At 36.3% G+C, this 25,323-nt stretch overlaps 3 protein-coding genes across 4 annotated transcripts; 2 read left to right on the top strand and 1 right to left on the bottom strand.

Moving 5' to 3' along the window:
* The first annotated feature begins 138 nt into the window (after nt 1-138).
* Nucleotides 139-1,729, top strand: LOC107830749 (auxin-induced protein 22D). Its single transcript, XM_016658386.2, has 3 exons — nt 139-457; nt 570-745; nt 1,154-1,729. The coding sequence occupies exons 1-3, from the start codon at nt 270-272 to the stop codon at nt 1,324-1,326; spliced, it is 537 nt and encodes a 178-aa protein (XP_016513872.1). The 5' UTR covers nt 139-269; the 3' UTR covers nt 1,327-1,729.
* Nucleotides 1,730-3,072: 1,343 nt separating this feature from the next.
* Nucleotides 3,073-10,182, bottom strand: LOC107830748 (uncharacterized). The gene is made up of 17 exons (XM_016658382.2): nt 9,763-10,182; nt 8,587-8,689; nt 8,279-8,348; nt 8,111-8,149; nt 7,909-8,026; nt 7,773-7,830; nt 7,116-7,180; nt 6,984-6,990; nt 6,809-6,869; nt 6,515-6,574; nt 6,391-6,410; nt 6,236-6,301; nt 5,272-5,439; nt 4,909-5,166; nt 4,614-4,826; nt 4,213-4,484; nt 3,073-3,357 (listed from the first exon to the last, which is right to left on the bottom strand). The coding sequence occupies exons 1-17, from the start codon at nt 9,849-9,851 to the stop codon at nt 3,225-3,227; spliced, it is 1,800 nt and encodes a 599-aa protein (XP_016513868.1). The 5' UTR covers nt 9,852-10,182; the 3' UTR covers nt 3,073-3,224.
* A 2,489-nt stretch (nt 10,183-12,671) lies between these two features.
* Nucleotides 12,672-15,511, top strand: LOC107830747 (putative histone H2A variant 1). Of its 2 annotated transcripts, none has more exons than XM_016658380.2 (3): nt 12,672-12,769; nt 13,032-13,174; nt 15,065-15,511. In XM_016658380.2, the coding sequence occupies exons 2-3, from the start codon at nt 13,055-13,057 to the stop codon at nt 15,359-15,361; spliced, it is 417 nt and encodes a 138-aa protein (XP_016513866.1). In that variant the 5' UTR covers nt 12,672-12,769; nt 13,032-13,054; the 3' UTR covers nt 15,362-15,511. The 2 variants fall into 2 exon arrangements, with proteins under 2 accessions (XP_016513866.1, XP_016513867.1); XM_016658381.2 differs by lacking the exon at nt 12,672-12,769 and adding an exon at nt 12,851-12,871.
* Nucleotides 15,512-25,323: the final 9,812 nt, after the last annotated feature.

Raw genomic sequence — 25,323 nt, 5'->3', positions numbered from 1 at the left:
TTTGTAGCGAGCGCGTGGGTAGTAAGGGCGTGAAGAAGTAATAATTGGCGTGTTAGGAAATTCATGCACAAAGAGAATAAGTCGTCTACGGATTGTCTCTTCTTTATCATCCTATAAAAATTAAGTCCCACGTTCCCTTCTCATTCATCATATTCACAACTTGCAACCAAATTCTTCATCTGTTTTATTATACAACTTAATCGAAACTACTTCAATATTTCATCGGAAACGAACAATCAAAGAAGTTATCAGTTAATCCAAGAATAGAAATGGCAGCTGCAACGTACGAGAAAGATGATCTAAATTTAAAGGCAACTGAGCTAAGATTAGGTCTACCTGGGTCAGATAATGAAGTGGAAAAACCAGCATCTTCTACTAGTCTAATTGCTGCTAAAGTTAGCAACAAAAGACTTTCATCAGAGATGGATAATGGAAAAAATAATGAATCCACATCAAAGTAAGTACTCCCTCCGTTTGACAGCTTCCAAAAAAGAAAATATGACAGCTTTCTAATTTTTAAAATAATTTGATGATGTTTAATAAACAATTTTTGTTTTGATAATTTTCAGAGCACAAGTTGTTGGTTGGCCACCAGTTCGATCTTACCGAAAGAATGTTTTACAAGCAAGCTACGTGAAAGTTAGCATGGATGGAGCAGCTTACCTTAGAAAAATTGACCTTAATCTTTACAAAAGCTACACAGAGTTACTCAAGGCTTTAGAAAACATGTTCAAGTGTTCCATTGGTAAGTTAATATTTCAAAATTTAGAGTCCTATATATTATCACTTTGTCTCAATTTATGTGATATAACTCGAATTTTAAAAGTTAAATTTCTTTATATATTTGAAAACTATATAAAAATATAAAAGTTACAATAATTAATATTTTAAGATATTTAAAAGGCATATAAAAAATTACGGTTAAAAAAAAACTGTTTGATTCTCGATATTCTACCTGCATATATGTAATATAAACTGGGATAAGAGGAGTATAGTAATTTTTCCCCCCACATCTAGCTGAAAATAATGTATCAATTGAATCTACCGAATTAACCTTCCATAGATCTGCCTCTCATATAGTCCTACTATATATAAATTTAACTGATGGATCAAATTAAGTCTTATGTATTTTTTTTTTATCTATGAATTTCAGGAGTATACTCAGAAAGAGAAGGTTACAATGGATCTGATTATGTACCAACTTATGAAGACAAAGATGGTGATTGGATGCTTGCTGGTGATGTACCTTGGGATATGTTTATCAACTCTTGCAAAAGGCTTAGAATTATGAAAGGATCTGAAGCTAAAGGTTTAGCATCTTTGTAGACTGTGACGGATCCAGAATTTAGATGATGGGTTGGTCTTGCGTTCGAAAAGTTCTGAAATATTTATCTAACTCTATCTACTTGTGTTTTCACGACACACCGTATAAGGTTCGGCTTCAAAGTACTGGATTAGATCTGCCGAATCTGCAAACTCATTGTTGGATCCGCCACTACGTGTAGAATCCGCTAATTGGGTTCTTCAAGAAACTGGGAAATATATTCAGATCTGCAATCAAATCAACGTGAACAAGAAAGAGAGAAGGTCTGGGGATTATTTATATCTCCATGTTTTTAGTCTTGTATAGAGAAAGTATAGCTTCAGCTTTTCTTGTACAAAGAGTTTTTTGTATTTGTTTTTTGAATGTATTTTCAAAGAGTATATACATATACATATACATATACAATATGGGGTCAGAGATTAAAAAAAAAATTAGCGCAATATCAAATGTTATGTTGAATGTTAATTCCTAAACTTAATCCTAGAAAAGCAGTAAAACATTTAAAAGTTCACTTAGTATTGTAGTGTGTTGGGAAAAGTCATTCAAAAATCACTACTAGAAATTCGGTCAAAAAACCGACCAAAGTTCAACTTCGGTCTGTTTTTTGGTCGATTTTTCAAAATATTTTATTTTTTATTTTTTTTACGAAACTGACCAACTTTGGTCGGTTTTCTTTGGCGCAAAAATGCGGGAAACTATTTTTGAGTCCCGCAAAATTTATTTTTCAAGAAACCAACCAATTTTGGTCGGTTTTCAATTAAAATAAATAAAAATTAATATTAAAAAAACCGACCAAAATTGGTCGGTTAATTCAGCCGGTCATTTAAAAAAACCGACCAACTTTGGTCGGTAATTTTACTTTTTATAAAACCGACCAACTTTGATCGGTTATTTTCGTGCGAAAATACAATTAAAGAGTATAAATCAAATAAAAGACAGTCTTAAAACAAAATGCACCAATGGTCTAGTGGTAGAATAGTATCCTGCCACAGTACAGACCCCGGTTCGATTCCCAGATGGTGAATCTTTTGATTACATAATTAAAAAACCGACCAACTTTGGTCGTTTTTTTTTTTGCAATATTTTTTTTTTGAATTTAATTGACCGACCAAAGTTGGTCGGTAATTTTCGACCAACTTTGGTCGGTATTCTTTTCCGACCTCTAAACTACCGTCCACACGTAAATGGTCACAGTCATTACTGACCAACTTTGGTCGGGTTTTTTGGTCGGTTTTTTGATCGGTTTTTACCGAATTTCTAGTAGTGAATACTCTTAACATGATAAAGAGCGATCAAGAAAACATTAGATTTATATATTCAGTATAAACAGCTTTGAGTGATAGACTAATCTTAAGCTTTTGGCTAAAACAAGTGTTGTAAGCCGTTTTCTTAAAGAGTTTATACTCAATTTAGAGCAAACGCAATTTTCCCATAAACATTTTAAAATGTATGATAAGAGCAATTACCACAAAATTACTCAAGCAAAAGAAAACAACTAAAAAAAACAGAACTCTATTGAAAATGGAATTTATTTCTGCCCTCAAAATCTCCCCGCCCACCGGTAAAAGGATACTTCGTCCGCTTCAATTTATGTGTCTTACTTTTCTTTGTAATATGATTCAAAACGAATGTTATATTTATATATATAGTAAGTTTTTTAACTCAACATTCTCATTGTATAATGACAGGTAGTAAACGATGGTTACATGTTAGAGGAAGTAAATTAAACTGCTGTGTATTCAGTATTGTAAGGGTTAAAGAGAATGAATGAATGATAACAATACAACATTTCCAAATGTTACAACATATCCTCTGCACCAATTTTGGATTGAAGGGTATAAAGAGAATTGAAAATAAAAAGCTTGTAAGATTTGTATATACCTAAGAAGCTACTGATCAACTACTCTGATCTTCGACTATCTTTATGATTGCTGTAGACAGGTAACAACAACATAGAGCCAATGTTCCTTCTCCCATAACATCGCCAATAAACCACAAATATCGCAGCTATCACATATATGGGAATTGCCCATCTGCAGCACCAAACAAATGAAACATTTAGAAACAAAAATATTAGAATATCCTCAATCGTCATTAAATCCGCTGCTAAAACACTACTCCCTCCGTTTCATTTTATATTGCAATGTTTGACTAAACATGGAGGTCAAGAAAAACAAAGAAACTTTTGGCACATACAAAAGGATTCTCAGTATTTGTCGTCTCAAACATGCCATGACATTTCTATGACTACAAGAGTATGTCTTTAAGGATATAGAATGAGAAATTTAAAGTTAAAGAGTTTCCAAATATAAAAAGATCATTCTTTGTGAAACATACTAAAACAGAAATGTCATATAAAATGGAACATAGAAATTACTTTTACTTCAAGACTACAAAACTAAATTTTTTTTACAGTTTGAGCTTCAAAAGGAAGTAACTACTATACAAAATGTGCCTAGCTGTCATATGACCATGATACACAAGGATGGCCGTATCTAACACATCATGACTGACCATCACAGAAAGCAACTCTGCTTAATGGCTCCTACAATACTCTTGTACTATGCTTAAAGATACTTAAAAATGATACTCCCTCCATACGACACACTTTCCATATTAGTCCATTTCAAAAAAAATGATACATTTCTATAATTGGAAATAATTCAACTTTAAACTTTTCATTTTATCCATTTTACCCTTAATAAGAAGCTTTTATAACCGCACAAATGTCATGATCCCACAAAGCTTTTACCCCTTAAGCGTTTAAGACCACAAGTTTCAAAAGTATCCATCTTTTCTCTTAAATTTCGTATCAAGTCAAACTATCTCATCTAAATTGAAACAAAGGGACTAAAATTTAAGCAATAAAAGGTAAAATTTCATGTTACCTGTCCAGATCAAGGATAGGATTATACACAAGTGTTTCCCATGTTGCTAGAAAAGAATGCCACACTGGATTGTGGTAAAGTGACTCGGCGGACAAAAACATCCTTTTATATGTTTCTAAGAAGATGAAAAGTATCCATGCGCCAATCTCGACCAAAAAAAACTTTATAACGAACCGCCCTAACACCACCATAACAAGTGAGAAAACCACCAGCCAATTAAATAGTCTCTGATTGTATTCCTTAATGAATAAAGATTTTGACTTCCTCAACATCTGCATAATTATAAGATACAGACAATTATACTGCTGAGAGTAGGTTACATTAAACACAACAATTAAAGATAGTAATAAAAATTTCCAATGATGAAGTTAGAAAGAGCTAAAAACTAAGTGTGGGAAAACCTTCATCATTCGCTGTTCGTATTTGCTTTTAGAAGGTCCGACACATTCTTTTACAAAACTTTGGTTGCATTGGAGGAAGCCAGTGTTGAATTTTGCCATTGAAGGAAGTCTGAGGGTCTGAAGTTCGTCCATTTTGTCTTCACATCTAGTATAAAAAGCCTCACACACCTTTGAGGATTGATATTCATTTGCCAACTTGATATTCTTATACTCCTGCAAAAACATGAAATTAGGCAAAAAATTGCAAAATTTTTAGAGATGCATAAAACCATGCCTTGCTACTCTAAATCTTAACCTTTTCAATCTCCTCGTCCAATTGATCAACTGATCTCTTTGCATGCTGACGACCAAAATGTTGTTCATCAAAAACTTTCATTGCAGCATCTCTGTGCTCTTCATGAGTTTTTTGCAAAGACTCTGCTCGTATTGGTAAAACTGTGTTAGCCATCTGGTCAGTGTACAGTTTTAGACACCGCTCTAAAATACCCTTGTTAAAAACCTCCACAAGGGATCCCGTAGATGAAATCTCTCCTTTATTCAAGGCATCAAGTATCTGAAACCAATTTACCATTAAAGATAAAAGTTTAAAACAATCTCTACCGCTCTCCAAAAGCAGTTAAACTAAAACCAGGAAAGTTAACAGATAAGACACAAAAACCTGCTCAAGGAATGATACGAACTCCTTTCCATTGAGAGATTTGCCCTGGACAATCTTTGGACGAATAATAGATGCTACAACTTCTTTCAAATGCTCTCTCTTCTTGACATAATCAGGATCCAGCTCAGCGTCATTCATGTCACAAAGCTTGGTACGCTGAAGATGAGGCTGCAGAAGAGCTAAGAGTGTTGATGCATCATTCTGAGTTCTAATTAGAAAAATGCTTAGCTGACAAGATATCAAGTTTGCTACAATATCCTCAGCAAGCATCTTTACTGTTCCACAAAGGGGGGGGGGGGGGATACACCTGCTTAGGGATATTTAAACAAATTATAGTACAAAGAATTTGATTTGTTTCCCCCTTCCATACTATCCCAAACCTTCCTCCACCCACACCTACCTCTGAAAACAAGAAAAGAAGATTGAGGAAAAGAAACAATGAATGTGATGCCATGGTCATAGGACAGGTACATGCTTGAATATCCAGTCACATCAAGATATAGGAGAATAATGAGAAGAAAAATACAGAGTCAGCACACTCGAAATATCTAATATTGGCGGGGCTGACAGCATGGCCACTGCCCAGAAGATTATCTAATCTATTTATACAGCCACAAAATCGTTGGAGAGACAACTGCATACCATAAGAAGAATGATGATTGATCATAGAAGTGCCTGGCGTCTACCACTAGGTAACAAATAACATCAAGAATTAGCATACAGGACTAATATTAAGAGCATACAAAGAAAAAAAATTAATGAACAAAGAGACCAAGCATAAAGTGTGCATGCCCAGAATTATAAATGAAGCTTTTTGAGGTCAGAATAGAGGACATTTTTTTTAGCAGTCAAAGCGGCAAAGAAGATGTCTAAATGAATCCAAGTCAACTATTGTCATCGCAGTAAGTTATGAATTACAAAATCAAGAAGAAAAGATTGATGCATAGCAAAGGTAAGTTCATACTTGTGGTAAGCTGAAGGCTGTGCTATTGTCGCCCATTACAGCTAATGAATCTCGAATCTGATTCACCTGATACAGTATAATGAACCACAACAAATAAAATATATCTAGTTATGCAAGCATCTTTATAATTTGCAGAATGCAGTAGATAAAAGTACCTTATCAATATTTCTATCACCTGCAGAAACATAAAGATAAAACCACAGTTAACCTTTCATTAGAGGCTGCCTTCATTAGACTAATGTTATTTACTTACATTCAAATAAACATAAGTAAACCTACCATCACTATTGGGGACTCGTCGCAGAGCTTCGTTGACCATTTCTTGCACAGACTTTCCTTCTGTTATGTAGTAAAAGCTTAGACAGATTACATGAGAAGGAATACAAGACCGACAAAAGGCACCTTCAGTGCGACTCAGAAGAAAAATGACCATACTGCAACAGATGTACCATGCAACTGAATACAATTATATTACCCTAGACATATGTTTAAAGCTGTATTCCTTAAACACACGGCATTCACATTTATTAAAATGCAGTTATGGACATATATGGCATTTTTTTCTCGACTTACGTAGAAAATCATGCTGGATAAGCCATAGGAGTTTTGCAGGTTCGAAAGCAATGTCTTGCCCCTACACAACATCCACCACATAAGCATGCCACTTATCTTGTTAAGAATCTGTTTCTTCCTTTCTTTCCTTGACCCTTTTGTTGAGGTGAAAGATTAATCAAAGATAGATGCTTACCTTCACTCTGGAGAGTGATGAACATCGATGAAGCAACAGAGTCAAAAAATAAAAGAGGCCGTGAATAACTTAGAAACCAAAGAAGTCATACATGAGACTAAAACTTTTGAAACAATTGGTTAGAAATTGGACCTTCCATAGAACTCTTCAGCAAGTTCATGTGCAAATGAAAGTCGGGATATGTCAGCTTCACGGATCTAAAACATAAAACAAATGCATAAAACACCATTAAGGAAGTCGATCTTTCTTGTACGCCAAGAGGCTAGTATATAAGCTGCCGCCCATAGAGTCACAACCTGGAGCATATTAAGATACCAATATTCAATCTATATATTAGACATGCATGAATATGTGGAGCAAGAACTGCCTTTAGTACAATCTTGTTCTGTTAACTTTGCACGTGCTGGCCTCTCACGTGGATTATACAAATGACAGAATAAAGCATTTGCACAATAGTAGCAGGTATGATTTTGAATCAGCTAAGATACTCTTTATAATAAAGCAATACATATCTGACTCAACCACTTTATATATTGCTAAATGCAACAGAGCTTGAAGGAGACTCTAGATTAAACTAATTCTATTCATCAACCGTTCTCAGCAGAGAAATACTCACATTTCTATTCATGATCTATTAGTCCTTCTTAATTATTGCTCTTGTCAATACCTCACAAGAATTACTCTACCATAAGAGAAAGCCTGATTCAAGGAACTTAAATATAGTAGTGACATGTTTAGCATACACACTCGCAAATGAAGAGAGTGAAAGTCATAGACAGAGTAACAAACCGTCTCAGGTAGATTATATATAAGCACGGAACTCAGAACAGTTGCAAGGGCAAAAATCCTGCATAACAAAGAACAAAGAAACATGCTTAGTCACACATTATTGTACAAATGTTATCTCACAGGACTTCAATATTACCGATCATCATATACGTTTGACTTTCCAATACTTTCAAAACCTTCAGTGTCAAGGTAGAAAACAGAAGTTTTTACTCCATTGATGTCCAACTCTATTGGATTACCCCAAACCCATATCCCTGGAAGAAGAGGGAAACGTCATGTTAAATAATGTCTACATCTCCCTAGTACAGACAGCACCCAGCAAAATCTTGCATACACACCTTTTGTCTTAGTATCGCGCATATGCCCAACACCAAAACCTATTAACATAGAGCTCGAAAAATCAGTTGCATATGAAAATGCACGGTAACCTTAAGCTTCCAAATTAGCAGCAACCTAACAAGTAAAAACACAATTGTGAACTTAAATAGCAAGTCTTGAGGATCCACCTTCATTACAGGAAAAGGAAAGAAGCTGATTAAGGAGGAATGATTTTCCCGAACGATATGGACCAATTACCTGGTCAAATTTGCAGCAACAATGTTATAATACAAAAAAGATAGGTGCAACAGGAAATTTAGATAACAAGAACAGATGTTTAACAAATGCTTCAGCGTAAACATATTGAGCCAGTGCAAAACTTATTCAATAACTCAATTCACCAAATAATATCAAGGTGACTCCAATTTCAAGGCTCTTTTGGTCACATAATAGTTTTATTTTGGTTCAAAAACCAAGAGATTAATGCAAAACTTACAGCAACAGCTGCAATGGGTGTTGTTATCTTCTCTATTGCCTCTAGTCCTTCTCTTGAAAGGCGAAGTTTCGTGTGACCGGTATCAGGCTCTACAATAGGAAACCTGTCAAATATAACCATAGCAATATCTAGAAACATCAAAAAGACATGAAGCAATTCAAAACAAAGATAGCACAAGTAACAGTCCCAATATGTACAAAATAAGAAAACACTGAAACCATACAAAGTAAAGTTTAATGAAACAACATCAACAGTTCAACTAAGCCACAAAATGCCATAATCTAATCAAAAGTTGAAGCCATTCCTGCTCAATTAACATTATTGGTCCACACTACATAGCTTTTCAATAGTAAAATAGCTTCTTTTTTGGGATAAATTTCAATTATATAACTCTTTATCATTCTAATATGATACCAGAGGCGGAGCCATGATTTGAAGTTTATGGGTTCGGGGTTCTAATCCTTTCAAGTTAATGAGTTCTAAATTAATAATTTATACATATTTAATAGATTTTTTAAGACAAATACATGGATTGGACCAAAGTGACTGGGTTCGGCCGAACCCATACTCAATGGGCTAGCTCCGCCCCTGTATGATACCTCAAAAAAGCAATAATTTAAGTTATATACACTGACAATATAAAGTAGTGAATTTAACGTGTGATAGCAGGTCAATTATATTACTATGTTTATCGGAAATTTACTTGTAATTACCTAGTAATTGACCTGATTGTGTAGCTATATTTTACGCCGCGGATACACAAAACTTAAACTCTATCTGAAATGCTGGTAACAAGACTATAAGGCAACTGTGAAGTGTACCATTCAAATATCATGGAACGAACTATTGCTCTAGTGGTAAGTACCCTCCACTTCCAACCTCTCTTCCAACCAAGAGGTTGTGAGTTCGAGTCATCCCAAGAGCAAGGTGGGGAGTTATTGGAGGGAGGGAGCCGATGTCTATTGGAAACAGCTTCTCTACCCAGGTAGGGGTAATGTCTGCGTAACACTACCCTCGCCAGACCCTGGTATTATACTGGGTTGTTGTTGTTGTTGTTGAACTACATTACTAATGCCATTCCAAGATTATAAACAAAGCAAAAATTCAAAGTCAAAGAAGTAAACTTTAAGATGCATGCACAAAAGTGTATGTAAAAAATTCAGTAAAAAGGCTTACGCTTGATGAAAATTATCAATAGAAAAGGACCCAGATGCAAGAAAACAGAAAATGAAGGAGAAAAAACTGATTTGATAAAAAAGCTTCATTCTTGATCTTGGGTATTACTTGTTATCTTGCAAATGCCTTAAAGGTACAAGTTGAGCATTTAAGGACAAAATGAAGAAAAAAAGAACAACTTTTGTTTTGAAATGTTTTGATAAAGGGAAGCGTGTGATCTTAAGAAAAAAGGAGAAGCCATGTCCGAGGGTGCAGGTTAAGGATCGTGGCCTGTTTTTTGTTTAAGAAAATGCCTGTATTTTGAGGTTTCAGAAAACAGCAGGTGAGCTCAAAGTAGGAGATTCTTGCCGCCCAAATTAGGAAAGTAAGAGAGTGAGAGAGAAGAAATCTTAGTAAGGATTTGGGATGACTTTGCTTCTAAGTTCGTTAATCTGCAGCTTTATTTATCTTCTATTTTTTCCATTAGCTTTATTTTATCTTAGAGCTTAAAAGGTCAACCCTTAATTTTACTTTGAACTATATTCCACCCATTGCACTTTATGTAAATTTATTTGACGCTTTTAAAATAGTAAGTAAAACTTCTGCAATCTGATTTGAAGCATGATATTTGTGCAACTATAAAATATATTATAAAAACATAAAAAGAGGAATTTAATATTATTTTTAAATATGAAAAGAATCATTATTTATTTGAAAACTAAAAAGGGATTGTGACATAAAATAAAACAGAAGTAATAACTGTTCAATTATCATTTCCAGAGCAGATTTGGAAGTTCACACTGAAAATATTACTATTACTTAGTAGTAATAATAATGAGGTACAACCGTACAAGGTTAACTGATATCGTCGAATATATCGTCTCTTATATATATCCTATTCCTTAATACACTTCAAAATAGTGACACAGAGTTAGATAGCATAAAGACATTTAATGGAACTAGAATAAAATCAAAGTGTAAAGCTTTTAAAGTGAAATTGAAAAATGCATTTTATTTATAAAGTCAAGTAGACTTTGGTGGTTCAAAATAGTCATAGAATGGTACAGTGCTGTCCAAGTGGTGCTACTTTGGCAACGATGAATCGAAATTGATATCAAATTGCACGTTTGGCTAAGATATTTAGCTAAGATGGAGTTGCAATTATACCCTCCAATCGTCCAGGTCAACAGATATTAATTCAAGCAAGTACGAGTTCCTCCACGATGTCCATATTCATGGAGCAAGTTTTTATAAATCCATTTTCCTAGAAGAAGATGATGATGGCCTAATTGAAGTTTCAATAATCAAATATCTCTTACTCTTAGTTGCAGCCACCAATGCCATAGAAACCACCCTTACTTCACTAGGTCCCTTAGTCCTTCCCTTATCGGAAAATTTTATTTTCTTGAAAAATCTTGTTATGAGACGATTGTTACAGGTAGCAAAATGTTATATATATATATATATATATATATATATATATATATATATATATATATATGTATGTACCAAATTTCAAATTTTCTATTGATCATTATATTTCTTCCCCACAAGTGGGAGGGTTAGCAGTACTGAATCAACAGAAAAAACTTTGGATTTAGAGATGTGGAAATGGAAACTTGAAAAATTACATTGAAACGATTAGGGAATACTTCAAGTAGCTCAATTTGATATGAATTGGCTTATTCAGAGGCCAAGAGGAGAGAATCAAGAAAGGTGATAAAATTTGGAAAATGGCTTTGGGCTCGGGTTTCAAATGTATCAGTGTGATTTGGCTTACCACAAAGGATGTTGATGGAAATGACGTGAAAAATGCATGGAATGAAGAGAGGGAAGCTCTTGATCTCAACTTGGACAACATTGAAGCATCCTATGACTATTTTGAACCACCTAATAGCCTGTTTTGCCAGTTTTTTTGGGCCAAAAGTATTTTTTCCCCAAAAAATAAGGTGTTTGACCAAACTTTTAGGAAGAGAAAAAAATGATTTTGAGGAGAATTTGAAAAAATTACCTTTTTCTCCTAAAACACTTTTGAAAAAAATACACTTAGAAGCGGTTTTTAAAAATTTGGCCAAATACTAATTACTGCTCAAAATTACTTTTTAAATTAATTAGCCAAACACCAACTGCTTATCACAAAAAACACTTGTTAAAATAGGTTGATTTTAAAAACTCGACCAAACTGGCTATAAGTCAACTTGATTTTGATCATAGTGTATTTTTCAATTAACGGTTATGAGCTTTGTTTGGGCTGCCGTTTGAGTATTAAATAGTTTTATAATTATTAATTTGCAACGTACCTACTTGCTTTAACTTTAAATGATTACAACTCATCCTACATTACTTAGGTAGGTGGCTGAAACTTTTAGTCCACCATATTTTCCTTGTATATGTATAGATAATATATTTTTTCAAAACAACTATATCAATTATATCGAAAAATATATGAAGTATAATTAATTTGGAAAAAAAACTTTAAAATATTTACAACCCAGAATTAAACCACCTAAAAGTCGACTTTATAACAATACACCAGACTTTTCGAAAATTCTACGTATGTTGCTGTGTAGATCATTATCCACATTTTTGATTTCTGCCTATCAATGGATCTTATACGAATAGCGGTCGGCTTTACTTTTTACTTTTTTCTAGCCGACATACATAGATTTTATATATATATATATATATATATATATATATATATATTATATATCCGTCGATTATTTTAATTTAAAAAATTATGTGGGTGGTTATTAAGGTTAATTTTTCCTAACTCAAGTGAACCGCAACTTCGATTTGGGCCTTGGTTGTCAGGTAGATCGGGTTTACAAGAGTTTAGTGGCCCAATCAATTGAGGGTAAACTGGTAATTCAACGAAAATTCGAAATTAAAAGAAAGTCAAAATTTCCGAATTCCCTCCAAAACAAACCGCCAAAGTTACTTTGGATCCTTTTCAAGACAGATAAACAAGAACTGGGGCAGTAAATCAAACAGTTAAGCTGCATTTCAGATCTACAGTGGAAAAAAGGTACTCTCCTCTGCTAAAGGCAGATCTACAATTTTAAGTCGTTCTCTGTAGAATATTACTTTATTCACTTCTGGTTTATGCCAACATATGCGGATTTAGTGTGTATGTGTGTGTAATTGTTCAAAACTATAGAGTTTAACCAGAATTTTTAGAAACAGCAAAGAAGCCAATTATATAATAGTTGCTTTTTGTTCCCTTGTAAGATTTGAAAGCCAAAGCAAAACACTAACTTTTCCTCTTTTTTGTTTTGTTTTCTGAGCAGTGGAGTTTTGAAGCTAAGGAAAAATGGCAGGAAAAGGAGGGAAAGGGCTAGTAGCGGGGAAGACAACAGCTGCAGCGGCTGCTAACAAAGACAAAGACAAGAAAAAGCAGCCTATCTCTCGTTCTTCTCGTGCTGGCCTCCAGGTAAATACATAGTTTTACTTAGTTAAGAGCAGATCTTGTCTGATTTTTATAGGATTTGAAATTGCTGTTGGAAGTATTTGTATATTGAGGTTAATGAACAGCTGTAAAGTTAAAAAAAAATAAAATAAAAATTCTGAAGTCTTGCATGGTTCTATGGAGGTTTTTACTTTTTAGAATTGCTTTCAAATTCATAGTTTGGCTGCTTGTTCTATTCCATTGTGTATGCAACATTTATATATAGTCTCCTAAAATAGTGGTGGATCCAAGATTTAAACTTGACGTGTTTAACCTTAGGTTCAAATGTTGATATTTAGTTGAGATTTTAATAGTTTATCACTTGTATATTTATGCTCCATGTCAAAAGTATTGGGTTTGGTTGAACCTGTAGCAAATAAACTCCATCTGCCACTGTCCTCAAGTTAGGTAGTTCTCTGTTTAGAAAACACTATAGTATCAAGAAATTTCATGCTTTTGGACTGCCATTGTTTTCTTATCTTTGTTATGATGGACTTTAACTTTTAAAGCATGTGGGATACAGTGCCTAAAATGATGTTGGATTCTAAGTGGTGTCTTTTAGCAGTTTTTGATCTCTTCAAATATAATCTTTTTCTTTCTTTCTATAAGCATATGAAGTGTTGAGCATACCTCTCTAAATTGCTTTGATGAAATATCTGAAGATTAGCTTGTCAAAATCTTGGTATCAACATTATATAATTGCAACAAGGCACTTAGTCACTTACCATAAAAATGATCTATCATTCTAAATACTGTGGCATAGGATGTGTCTGTTACCGACATGTGACATTCTGAAAGTGCACACATGAAAAACTAACTGGGATGCTATCTTACCTTTTTGACATATTGAAAATTTGGGTATGTTGAATTTGTAGAAGGGGTGTAGCATCATTTTTTGATAATTTGGTTCTAAATAGTTCAGAACATTAAAATCCTTTTGGCAAAATAGAAGAAATCTGATATGTTGACAAGAAAAGGCCAGTTTCTTGTAACATCTCATGCAGGCCTGCAGGTAATACATAATTTTACCTTACTTTAGAGCAGATGTTGCTTGATTTCTATAGGATTTGAAACAACTACTGTAAGTGTTTTATCTCTTTTTATCCACCCAAATTCTGAATATACAACAATTACGTGGTTCCAAGGAGATTGAAGAATTGCTTTTCAGTTTCATACCAACTGCTTGTTCTGTTCCATTTTGTACATGTTTTTTTTTCCCTGGTTCGCAAAAGTTAGGAAGCTCTCTGTTCAGAACCAGCTATGGTATCAAGAAATTTGATGCTTTTGGAGTGCAAGTTTTTTCCTATCTTTCTTTTGGTGGAAGTTAACTTTTAAATAATGTGGGATGCAAGTCTATTTATATGTTGGATTCTATGTTTGCTGTTTAGCAGTCTTTGTTTTATCTTTACAAATCTAATCCTTTAGTTTCTTCCAATAAGCATACTGAGGTGATGAGTTAACTGGTCTAAATTGAGTATCCAAAGATCAGCATACTAAAATCATAAACTTTGCATCAAAATTCTATAATTGCAAGAACGTGACTTATCATAAAAGTTCTATCATTCCAAATACTGTGGGGTAGAATGATGTGACACCGAAAGTGCACACATGAAAAATTAATGGGATGCTATCTTACTCTTTTGTGATCTTGAAGCCTTGGGTATGTTGAATATGTAAAGGAGGCGTGGTATCAATTTTGATCTATATAGTTCTGAACATTAAGACCCTTCATAGGGGAAGCTTTGTGCATTGGGCTGCCCTTATAGCTTTGATCATTCAGATATTTTTGGCACAATAGAAGAAACTTGATATGATTCTTCAGCACCCTCCTATGATACTGATTTCGATTGTTTTGACATGTTTGGGGAATTTTAGTTTCCAGTGGGAAGAATTCATCGTCAGCTTAAGACCAGAACCTCAGCCCATGGAAGAGTTGGAGCTACAGCAGCTGTTTACTCTGCTGCAATTCTGGAATACCTGACTGCAGAGGTTCTTGAATTAGCTGGTAACGCAAGCAAGGATCTTAAAGTGAAGAGAATCACCCCCAGACACTTGCAACTGGCTATTCGCGGAGACGAGGAACTTGACACCCTTATCAAAGGGACCATTGCTGGTGGCGGTGTCATCCCTCACATTCACAAATCCCTCATAAACAAAACCACCAAGGAGTGAAATTCTCCTGCTTTAGCTTTTGTGTCTTGACTAATGACATTGCATGTTTGTTAATGTTTTTCCTGTTGTATCTGGGTTGATATAGTACTTGTTCATGTTTGATTACAAGAACTTATCTGATGTTATGGACATATTAGTTGGATACTGTTATTTTGTAGGTCTTAGTTGGTAAGTGGCTTGTTGATGTATGCATGTTACTGTTTATTGTGGTACTTCATCAGCCTTCTCTGCATTGTCTGCCAAAGCGCCTGTGTGTATTGGACTGGTAAATCTGTTTACGATTTTTACTGTTCTGAGTATCAGAAATATGAATGAATCAAGGCATTTAGAAATTTTACTTTATAACCAAGAAGTAATATGTAAACTTTAGTTTCAGACTTAAGTTTTATTTTTAATATATGCACAGCATTGATTGATGCACTAAACTATTTAATCTTTTTAGTTTCTTCCATCAGCGACAAGCGTGGGTTACTTTAGTGTTAAGTACCCTCCACTTCCAATTAAGAGGCTGTGAGTTCGAGTCACCTCAAGAGCAAGGTGGGACGTTCTTGGAGTTGTGAGTTCGAGTAACCCATGAGCAAGGTGGGGAGTTATTGGAGGGAGGGAGCCGAGTTTCTGTCGGAAAAATTCTCTCTATCCAAGGGTAAGGGTAAGGTTTGCGTACACACTTTGTTGATGTAAGAAACAATCTACAAATCTCTGCCATCCACCTTGCATTCCAATTCCTCTTAACGTACTTGTAATTTGTATGAGAAACATCTGTGATCATCATTTTAGGTACTTGTATTTATATGCTACAAACAGCATCTTGATTACAAGTGAAATTGGAATATATGTTTTCCCTGGTACAACTACAACATACACATTAATATGTATGGATTTTTAACCGGACAGTTGTGTTTGTGTTTTTCTTTGTCTATCGTGAAACAGAGTGTTTTCTTATACTCGACTATTCAATCATAAGTTCGATATAAAATCCTCATGTACGTTTTCAGTTGCAGCATCTAAATTAAATTTTAATGAGATAAAACAATATTATCTACACGGTCGGTTAACATTGTTGAAGGAGTCTTGCTGAAAAAGGCAATATGTCTAGGTCACGATTTGAATGATTCAAGTGCCTTTTTGTTTTTCTCTTAGTACATTGACCTAATATTTTAAATAGAACTCATCCATAGAAAGTAAGGAACAAATAAATTATACTCCTACTTGATATGGATATACAGTCTATCCAAAAAGACTAAGAGGCCGTTTGGACATAAGAATTTTTTTTTTTTCTAAATTTTTTTTTTATTTTTTTTCAAAACCAGCGTTTGTTCATAAAATTTCCAATTTTCACTTGAAGATGTATTTTGAAAATTTTCGAAAATTTGATAAACTCAAAAAAGTTGTTTTTCAAAATTTTCACTCAAATCACTCACAAAACTTCAAAAACAACCCAAAATTATATTCATGTTCAAACACAACTCTAAATTTCAAATACCATTTTTACTTTGAAAATTTATTTCCCCCTAATTTGAAATTTTACAATTTTTATATCCAAACGCCCACTAAGAAAGCAAAATGCAGAAGATGAAGCTAAAGCTGATGAATAAAGATAAAAAAAAAAGTATCTCAAAAGCACCAGTCTAGTCTACAAAGGCGAATTTTTGTCACTAAGAACCAGAACAAATATAAAGTCAGGCTTGTAAGTTTTTTAAGTCTAAGATTCCACTTTATATGTTTGACACGTGAATCCAAAAGTAATTCAGTTTTTCAAGAAATTTGTCTTAGTCATATCCATTGATTTTTGTAGTATATATGAGAGTGTTAAAATTATCAGAAACCTTGGCCTCCATGGAATAAGGGTGCATTTGAGGTAAAGAATGAAGGATGTACCAACACTTCCCCAGAGCTGCAAAACTAACGAGTCTATTAGAAAGTCGAATTATTAACTTTTATAGGAATTTTCAAGTGAATGAAATCCATTGAATGGCCCGAGAAAATGGAATTACACGTGTTTATGAATTGGACGAGTTTCAAGCTGGACAAATGATTGGAAAAGTAGAAGGTAGAAGATGGAAGAGGGTGCATTTGAGTTAAAGAATCAAGGACGCATCAACGCTCTTCCCCGGCCGTGTTCATGCAAAACTATCGCTAGTCTATTAGAAAGTCGAATTAATAACTTTTACACACTTATAAAGTAGACGAAATAGATCAAGTAATCTTAATGGAGATGAGATTGAACGTGTTTATGAAGTAAATGAGATTCAAGCCGGGAAAGCGGTTGAAAATGGGGAGAAGATAGAAGATGCACGAAGAGCACCTTGGACACAAAGAATCAATAACATACCCAGTATAATTCCACAAGTGTGGTCTGGGGAGAGTAGTGTGTACGACCTTACTCATACGTTGTGAAGGTAAAGAAGCTGTTTCAGCTAAAAATTGGACACAAAGAATCAAGAATGGATAATTTCGTGACACCATCAACAGGTGAGACTGCCACATGATCTGATCTTTCCTTGATAGATGAAACAAAAGGGAAGTTTAGATCATGCTGGCAGCTTCAACTGCTAGTGGTTCACGGTGCACAATCGATCATGTAAGCAGTAGCGGAACCAGAAATTCTAAGAAGGTAATTTAAAGATGAGTTCTCTTATCTTCTCTGAACTTGTAAATAGGCAAGGGTTTAGAAGGCGTGGGTTGGAAGAACCAAGGAGATCTATTTATACAAGTCTAAGTACTTTGTTACTTTCTCTTAAGTTATTAGTACTTGTTAAAACTAGGTTAAACAGCTTGTGACATAAGGCACAGAGCTTTTCGAGACTTTTTTTTTTCAAAATATACTAAAGACTTAAATGCCTTTACTTTCTTATGATGATATAGTCATCTTGCAATTAATGACATTATAAGCGGATTCAAAATTTAGATGTTGTAAATTGTAATTAAGATACAAATAATTTCTCTTCACGAAAATGAGAGCTTCATATTTGGCATGTATGTCTCTTTTTTCTTCTTAAATGCATAAAAAAGAAAGGTATGTGTTTGAATCATACAAGATTGAATTCAGAATTTAAAATTAACTAGTTCAAGATGAACATGACCTTATGTGAATACGTTTAAATTCATATGTATATTTATATTTACATATATCGAAGTAAAAGATTTAAGTATGATATGAATAGTGCCCCTTGGAAAACCCCTTTTTCTTTTTCATTTCCTTACAAGTGCAATCTTTAGTTGCTCAATGAAATTGATGTCACGACCCAAGCCGATGACACGTATTGTTCGCTTTGGGTCTATGCCCGCACAAATTTATCTTTTGGGTTACGCCATATCTAGCCCCAAAAAAGTGCGTACCATGTCATGCCTTATAAAGCTCTTCATTTTTCTCTCTCATTCCGATGTGAGATTTGTCTAAAATAACATGTGCACCCCTTCTTCAGAAATTTGCCGGTCTAAAAGTCTATCGGTCCTGATCTTCATCAGCCCGCCCTATGTAATGGACATCACAATTGAGGGAATACCTTTATTTCCCTTTTGAACAAGAAATCAGTTATTGCCTCTTCTCCACATATTTCTTGTCAGTTACTAATAAAAAGAGAAATTTCTAAAGACAGATCCATTGTTTATTGCTTTTTCAATACATGTGGAGATTGGAGTCTGATCTGTAAAGGTGAGTATGTCTGATACTTGAATTTCTTTTCTTTTTTTTCTTATCAAAAGGGAAAAAGTAAAGAAAAAAAAGGCATAATTGATCGTTATAGTGATGAAAAGTTTTAGTGATTTTGACGTTAAGTTGTTTTCAGATTGTTTTGATTCCTTTGGTTGGTTTGAGAAGATGGCAACCAATAGATGAATGCAGAGTCACCCCTTTTGTCAAAGTGTTAAAAAGTAGAAAAATTCGGTACTCTTCTAAAAAGTTCCGAACTTATTGGCTCGAATCTGACACTAAATGTGATGCACTGAGGATGGATTAAACAGGACCGAGAGACTTCTAGACTGGCATGCTGTTAAAGAACACGTGCTCTGTCACCTTACGCGAATCGCATGTCAGAATGAGAGAGAAAAGTGAAGAGCTATATAAGAAATGACACAAGTTCACATGATACGCGCGTTTATGGGGCTCGAGGTGACGTAGCCTAAAAAGACAAATCCATGCAGGCTCAGGCCGAAAACGAACAGTACGTGTTGCGGGCTTGAGTCGTGACACTAAAGCAGTGACATAACTAGGATTTTCATTAAGGGAGTCAAAATATAAAGAAATAAACTCACGAAGAAGCTAAAGAGTGTCAATATAGAGTATATCTACTCAAAAACTTAACTAGTTACACGGCATAATTTTTCAACGAAGACGTGTTAGTTGACACCCCTTAAGTACGTATGGCTCCGCCACTGCACACTTCAAGTAATGTGCACGGACATTGTATAGATGTTTTTTTACTATTAAATTAAGTTGATATCGGTTAAAAGGTAGTAGTAATTATTTTTTATAGCAATTTTGATATGGCAATCCGAAAACAGAGAAATAGCGTGCTATATTTGATTAAATTATTGTATAGGGTAAGATATGTTACGTTAAGTGATCGCATAAGGGAGTGATACGTGGAGCCGAAGGCAGAGAATAGCTAAAACCGAAGGCAACTACTCCGTCTGTTACCGGAAAGAATGGTGCTCATAAAGATGAAATAAGCGCCTGCCATCCAGTAGCAGTTAATGAATAATATTCTACATCATTTAGTACAATGCCCATTATAAAGAATTTGACATTCATGTCCGCCGTTACATATTTTTCAATGGCCCTCATAATTGACATTAAAAAAGGACTTGATCCTAGATGCAACTATAAATAGTGAGCTCTATTATCATTGTAAAAGACACGAATTTTCTAGCAAACTTACGCTATAATCTATTTCAAAGCTTAATACAATTTTATCTTCTTGCTCTTTAATTTTATCGCTTTCGTGCCCAGAGACCTTGCTCCCGGAACTACTATTTTTGTTATTTTATCTCCATCTCAAGGCTAAGTATTGCATATTTTTTTTTAATTCTTCTATTATTTCAGGCTCAAATTAGTTCACTTGTCTAGAAACTACGTATAAATTTAATTGTACCGTTTTATGAGAAAATAGTTTGGCGCCCACCGTGGGGCTTAGACAGCCGTGTAATTAAGTTGGTCCTTAATGTGTTTTGATTATTTGTTCTTAGCAAAAAATTATAAAAAATGGTAGATAATGGTGTTAACAATACACAATCTTGAGGCCTAAGGAAACGAGCCTCAACATGAAGATTCAATCAGTGATACCCGCAATGAGAGGAGCGATGCCACGCCGGTCTACGACAGATGGTACCCGCGACATATTCGAAAGGCGACTCTCGGTGATGCTGAAGAGGAACATGTCGTTGAAGTGGTGAGGATCTTGCAGGAGCAACAAGAGGTCATCCTAGGCCATCTCACACAGCAGGATAAGGTTATGATAGAACTAAAGCAGGCGTTATCGGGTGCTTCCAATAACACGAACGGACGAGGTCCAGTTCTTCCCGGTACTCCCGCAAATCAAATAACGCAGAAGGTCGACAACAACACCGCGATGGGCGATGTTAGTTTCGATGGGGCTGGGGGGATGAATCCGGTCACAACAACGAGAGCGATCCATTCAAAAGTGAACTCTTGCGGTTTATGAGGGAAGTAAATGCCCGCATGAACCAAATTCCGGGCACCACCGGTGCTGAAAGGACCGGACTCAAAGAAGTATACTCAACTGGCGTATAAATCGAGCGCGACATAAGAGTTGATCACTAAGCGGTTTAAAATGCCCAACGTGCCAAAATATGATGGGACTTCGGACCCTCAGGAGCATATTACCACCTATCCAATGGCGGTGAAAGGGAACGATTTAGCTCCCCATGAGATCGAATCAGTTTTGCTAAAGAAATTCGGAGAGACTCTCACGAGGGAAGCCTTGACGTGGTATTTGCTGTTGCCCGAGCATTCCATAAATTCCTTTGAGATGCTTGCGGATTCTTTCATTAAGGCCCATACCGAGGCCAGAAAGGTGCAGGCCCGAAAGGCCGACATATTCAGAATTGCACAAGGAGAGTTCGAGTTGCTGCGAGAATTCATCACCCGTTTCCAGAAGGAAAGAATGTTGCTCCCGACTGTTCCAGATGAATGGGCGGCTGAAGCATTCACCAAGGATTTGAATCCGAGAAGTTCTGATGCTTCCCGAAAATTAAAGGAAAGCTTGCCCGAGTTCCAAGCAACGACTTGGGTAGATGTTCAGAACTGGTACGAGTCCAAGATAAGGATTGAGGATGATCAGCTAGGCTTCCAAGCGCCGGTTAAAGGTCGAGAGAAGAATAAAGAGAAATTAAAAGACGATTTCGACACAGACAGACGATCTTCGAGGGGCCGATTTTTTCCTTATGAACGGGCTGAAGGACGCGACAGAAGTTTTCGGATGACAAACAGGTTCGCTACTGATAGAAGAACTGACTGCGGCCAAAACAATAGGTCAGTACAGGACAAGGAAACATCAGGGTCTCGAGATCCTTCCTATCCCAGATTTTCAGAATACAACTTCAACGTCAGTGTGGTAGAGTTGGTATCGGCTATGAAGAATATTAAAGAAGCATGGTTCCCGAAGCCGATGAGGTCCGATCCCATCCAGAGGGATCCTAATTTTTGGTACGAATACCACAGGACGAACAACCACCCAAATGGGGACTGCCGATATCTGCGTGAAGAGGTGGTGACAATATTGAAAAATGGCCATCTCAGGGAAATCTTAAGTGATCGATTGGGCCAAAAATAATTACGGTCGCAAATGTGATAACGCGGATCGCTCAAAAGCAGGAGAAACCCCCTGCGCAAGATGATTAAAATGATTTTTTGGGGGAACGAGATTAACAAGGTTACCTTCTCAGCAGCAAAAAAGACGAAGGTAACAGTAACCCACGACAAGAGGCTCCGGGAGGTTGCCGAGGACGACATCACTTTCACGGAGGAAGACATAGACAGATTGTTGCTACCACACAACAATGCATTGGTAATTTCTTTAAATGTATTAGATTTTAAAATCAAATGTGTTCTGGTGGATCCATGGAGTTCGGCCAATATCATACAATGGAGGGTATTGGAGCAAGACAAACTTACCGGAAGCATCATTCCGGCCATACAACTCCTCGTCGGGTTCAACCTCGCAAGCGTGACAACCCGAGGAGAGATCCTGCTGCCCACAAATGCTGATGGGGTGATGAAAACGACCCTTTTCGAGGTTATAGACAGTGATATGGGTTACAACATTATTCTGGGAGGAAAATGGTTGCACGAGATGAAAACTGTACCATTAACGTATCATCAGTTGCTGAAATTCCCAACTCCCGAAGGGATTAAATAAATAAAAGGCGATCAACCAGCGGCAAGGGAGATGAATGCGATTTCGGTCTCTAGTAGCAAAGAGAGAGAGCATACGGCATAGAAATTATAGGAACCGACGCCTGCTCCCGAATCAAGTGAAGTCAACCAGGGGGAAGAGGCATCGAAATCTTATCAGGTGCCAAGATATTTCCAGGTACCAGAAGAGACGGGCGCAATAAAATCCATAGCGAAAGAGCTTGAACAAGTCGCATTGTTTGAAAACTTCTTGGAGAGGAAATTTCACTTGGGGACAGGACTGCACCCCGAGCTCAAGTCTAGATTTATTGAATTTCTTAAGTTTAATGCCGATTGTTTTGCGTGGCACATGCGGATATGACGGTTATCCTGACGGAAATGGCTGTACACAATCTAAGCTTGGATCCCAACATTCCTCTGGTAAGACAAAAGAAATGTCCTATTGCCGAGGCCAGAAATAAATTCATCAAAGAAAAGGTAACTTGCCTACTTGATATCAGTTCGACCCGAGAGGTAAATTATCCAGACTGGCTAGCTAACATAGTAGTGGTTCCTAAGAAGAACAATAAATTTTGCATGTGTGTAGACTATAAGGACTTGAATAAGGCATGCCTAAAGGACTCGTTCCCACTGCCAAACATCAATCAAATGATTGATGCAACGACTGGGCATGAGTTAATGAGTTTCCTCGATGCTTACTCCGGGTACAACCAAATTAAGATGAACTCAGTGGATCAGGAAAATACTTCGTTCATGACGAACTTCGGCGCATATTGCTATAATGTGATGCCCTTCGGGCTAAAGAACACTGGAGCCACTTATCAGCGGCTTGTAAACAAGATGTTTGAAAAACAGATAGAGAAAACCATGGAAGTTTATATAGACGATATGCTTGTTAAGTCTTTGAATGCAGGTGACCATCTTAAGCACTTGCAAGAAACTTTTGATATCCTAAGGAAGCATAACATGAAGCTTAATCCCAAGAAGTGCGCGTTCGGGGTCAACTCTAGCAAATTCTTAGGATTTCTGGTGTCACAAAGGGGGATTGAGGTAAGTCCCAATAAAATCAAAGCCATCGAAGACATCCCGGACCAACTATCAAGCGTAAAAGAGGTTCAAAGGCTCACAGGGAGATTGGCCGCTTTGAGCAGGTTCATTTCCCGTTTATCATAAAAATGCTATCATTTCTTCGCGCTACTCAAAAATTAGAACAACTTTGAGTGGATCCCGAAATGCCAGCAGACTTTGAGGGATTTGAAAAGGTACTTGTCAAGCCCTCAGTTACTTTCAAAGTCGGAGGAAGATGAAAAATTATTAATCTACCTAGCAGTCTCAGAGGTAGCGATAAGCACCATTTTAGTCCGTGAGGATGAAGGCACGCAATCTCCCATTTATTACGTGAGTAAAATTTTAATGGGAGAAGAAACTCGCTACCCGCATTTGGAGAAGGTGGCCTTAGCTCTCGTAGTCGTCGCTCGGAAGCTAAGGCCTTACTTGCAATGTCACCCGATAGTTGTGGTGACCACCTTTCCTCTGCAAAATATCCTTCATAAATCTGAACACTCGGGTAGGTTGGCCAAATAGGCCGTCAAAATGAGTGAATTTGACATAGAATATAAACCTAGGACTGCGATTAAGTCACAAGTTCTGGCCGACTTTGTGGCCGATTTCAGTCCGGGATTGCTGCCTCTAGCAACCAAAGAGGCAGTGATGGTGTCAAAATCGACATCGAGAGTTTGGACCCTATTTACGGATGGAGATTCTAATGTAAAGGGGCCCGGGCTCAACATAATATTAATCACGCCTTTGGGAGAAACTCTAAGGCATGCCATAAGAATGTTCCCTTTGACTAACAACGAAGCAGAGTATGAAGTTTGATTGCAGGACTTGAGTTGGCTCGAGGACTATATTCCGAGGTCATAGAAATCAAATGCGACTCCTAGCTGGGGGTAAATTAGGTCTACGGGATCTTCGAAGCCAAAGAGCAGCACATGCAACAATACGTAGTGAAGGTTCAGGATCTGCTTGCTCGATTTTGGGAGTGGTCCATTACGCATATCCCAAGGGAAGAAAATGCAGAAGCAGACACATTAGCTAACCTCGGCTCATCAACAAAAATGAAGGGATCGAATTCCGATACGGTAGTACAGCTCATGCACTCAGTTTTGGACGCAGATAGCTACTATAAGGTAAATACGACTAATTTGGTTTGGGACTGGAGGAATGAGATAATTGATTATCTCAAACATGGGAAGTTTCCCAAAGACCCCAAGGCATTCCGGGTGCTGCGCGCCAAAGCAGCACGATATAGCTATAAAGGAGGCTAATTATACAGGAAGTCTTTCCATGGCTCGATGCTTGGGAGCTTCCGAAGCTAATTATGTTATGCGAGAAGTACACGTAGGGATATATGTAAATCATTCGGGCGCAAACTCCTTAGTACTAAAACTGGTAAGGGCAGGATACTCTTAGACCCGAATGGAACAAGACGCCAAAGCTTTCGTATAAAAATGGGACAATGTCAATGCTACGCACCACTAGTACATCAACCAGCAGAACCATTGCACTCAGTTTTGTCTCCATGGCC

The sequence above is a fragment of the Nicotiana tabacum genome, chromosome 22 (assembly GCF_000715075.1).
Source record: "Nicotiana tabacum cultivar K326 chromosome 22, ASM71507v2, whole genome shotgun sequence".
Lineage (NCBI taxonomy): Eukaryota > Viridiplantae > Streptophyta > Magnoliopsida > Solanales > Solanaceae > Nicotiana > Nicotiana tabacum.
Note: the sequence above shows the minus strand (reverse complement) of the source record. Positions and strands in the feature narration are given on the sequence as shown.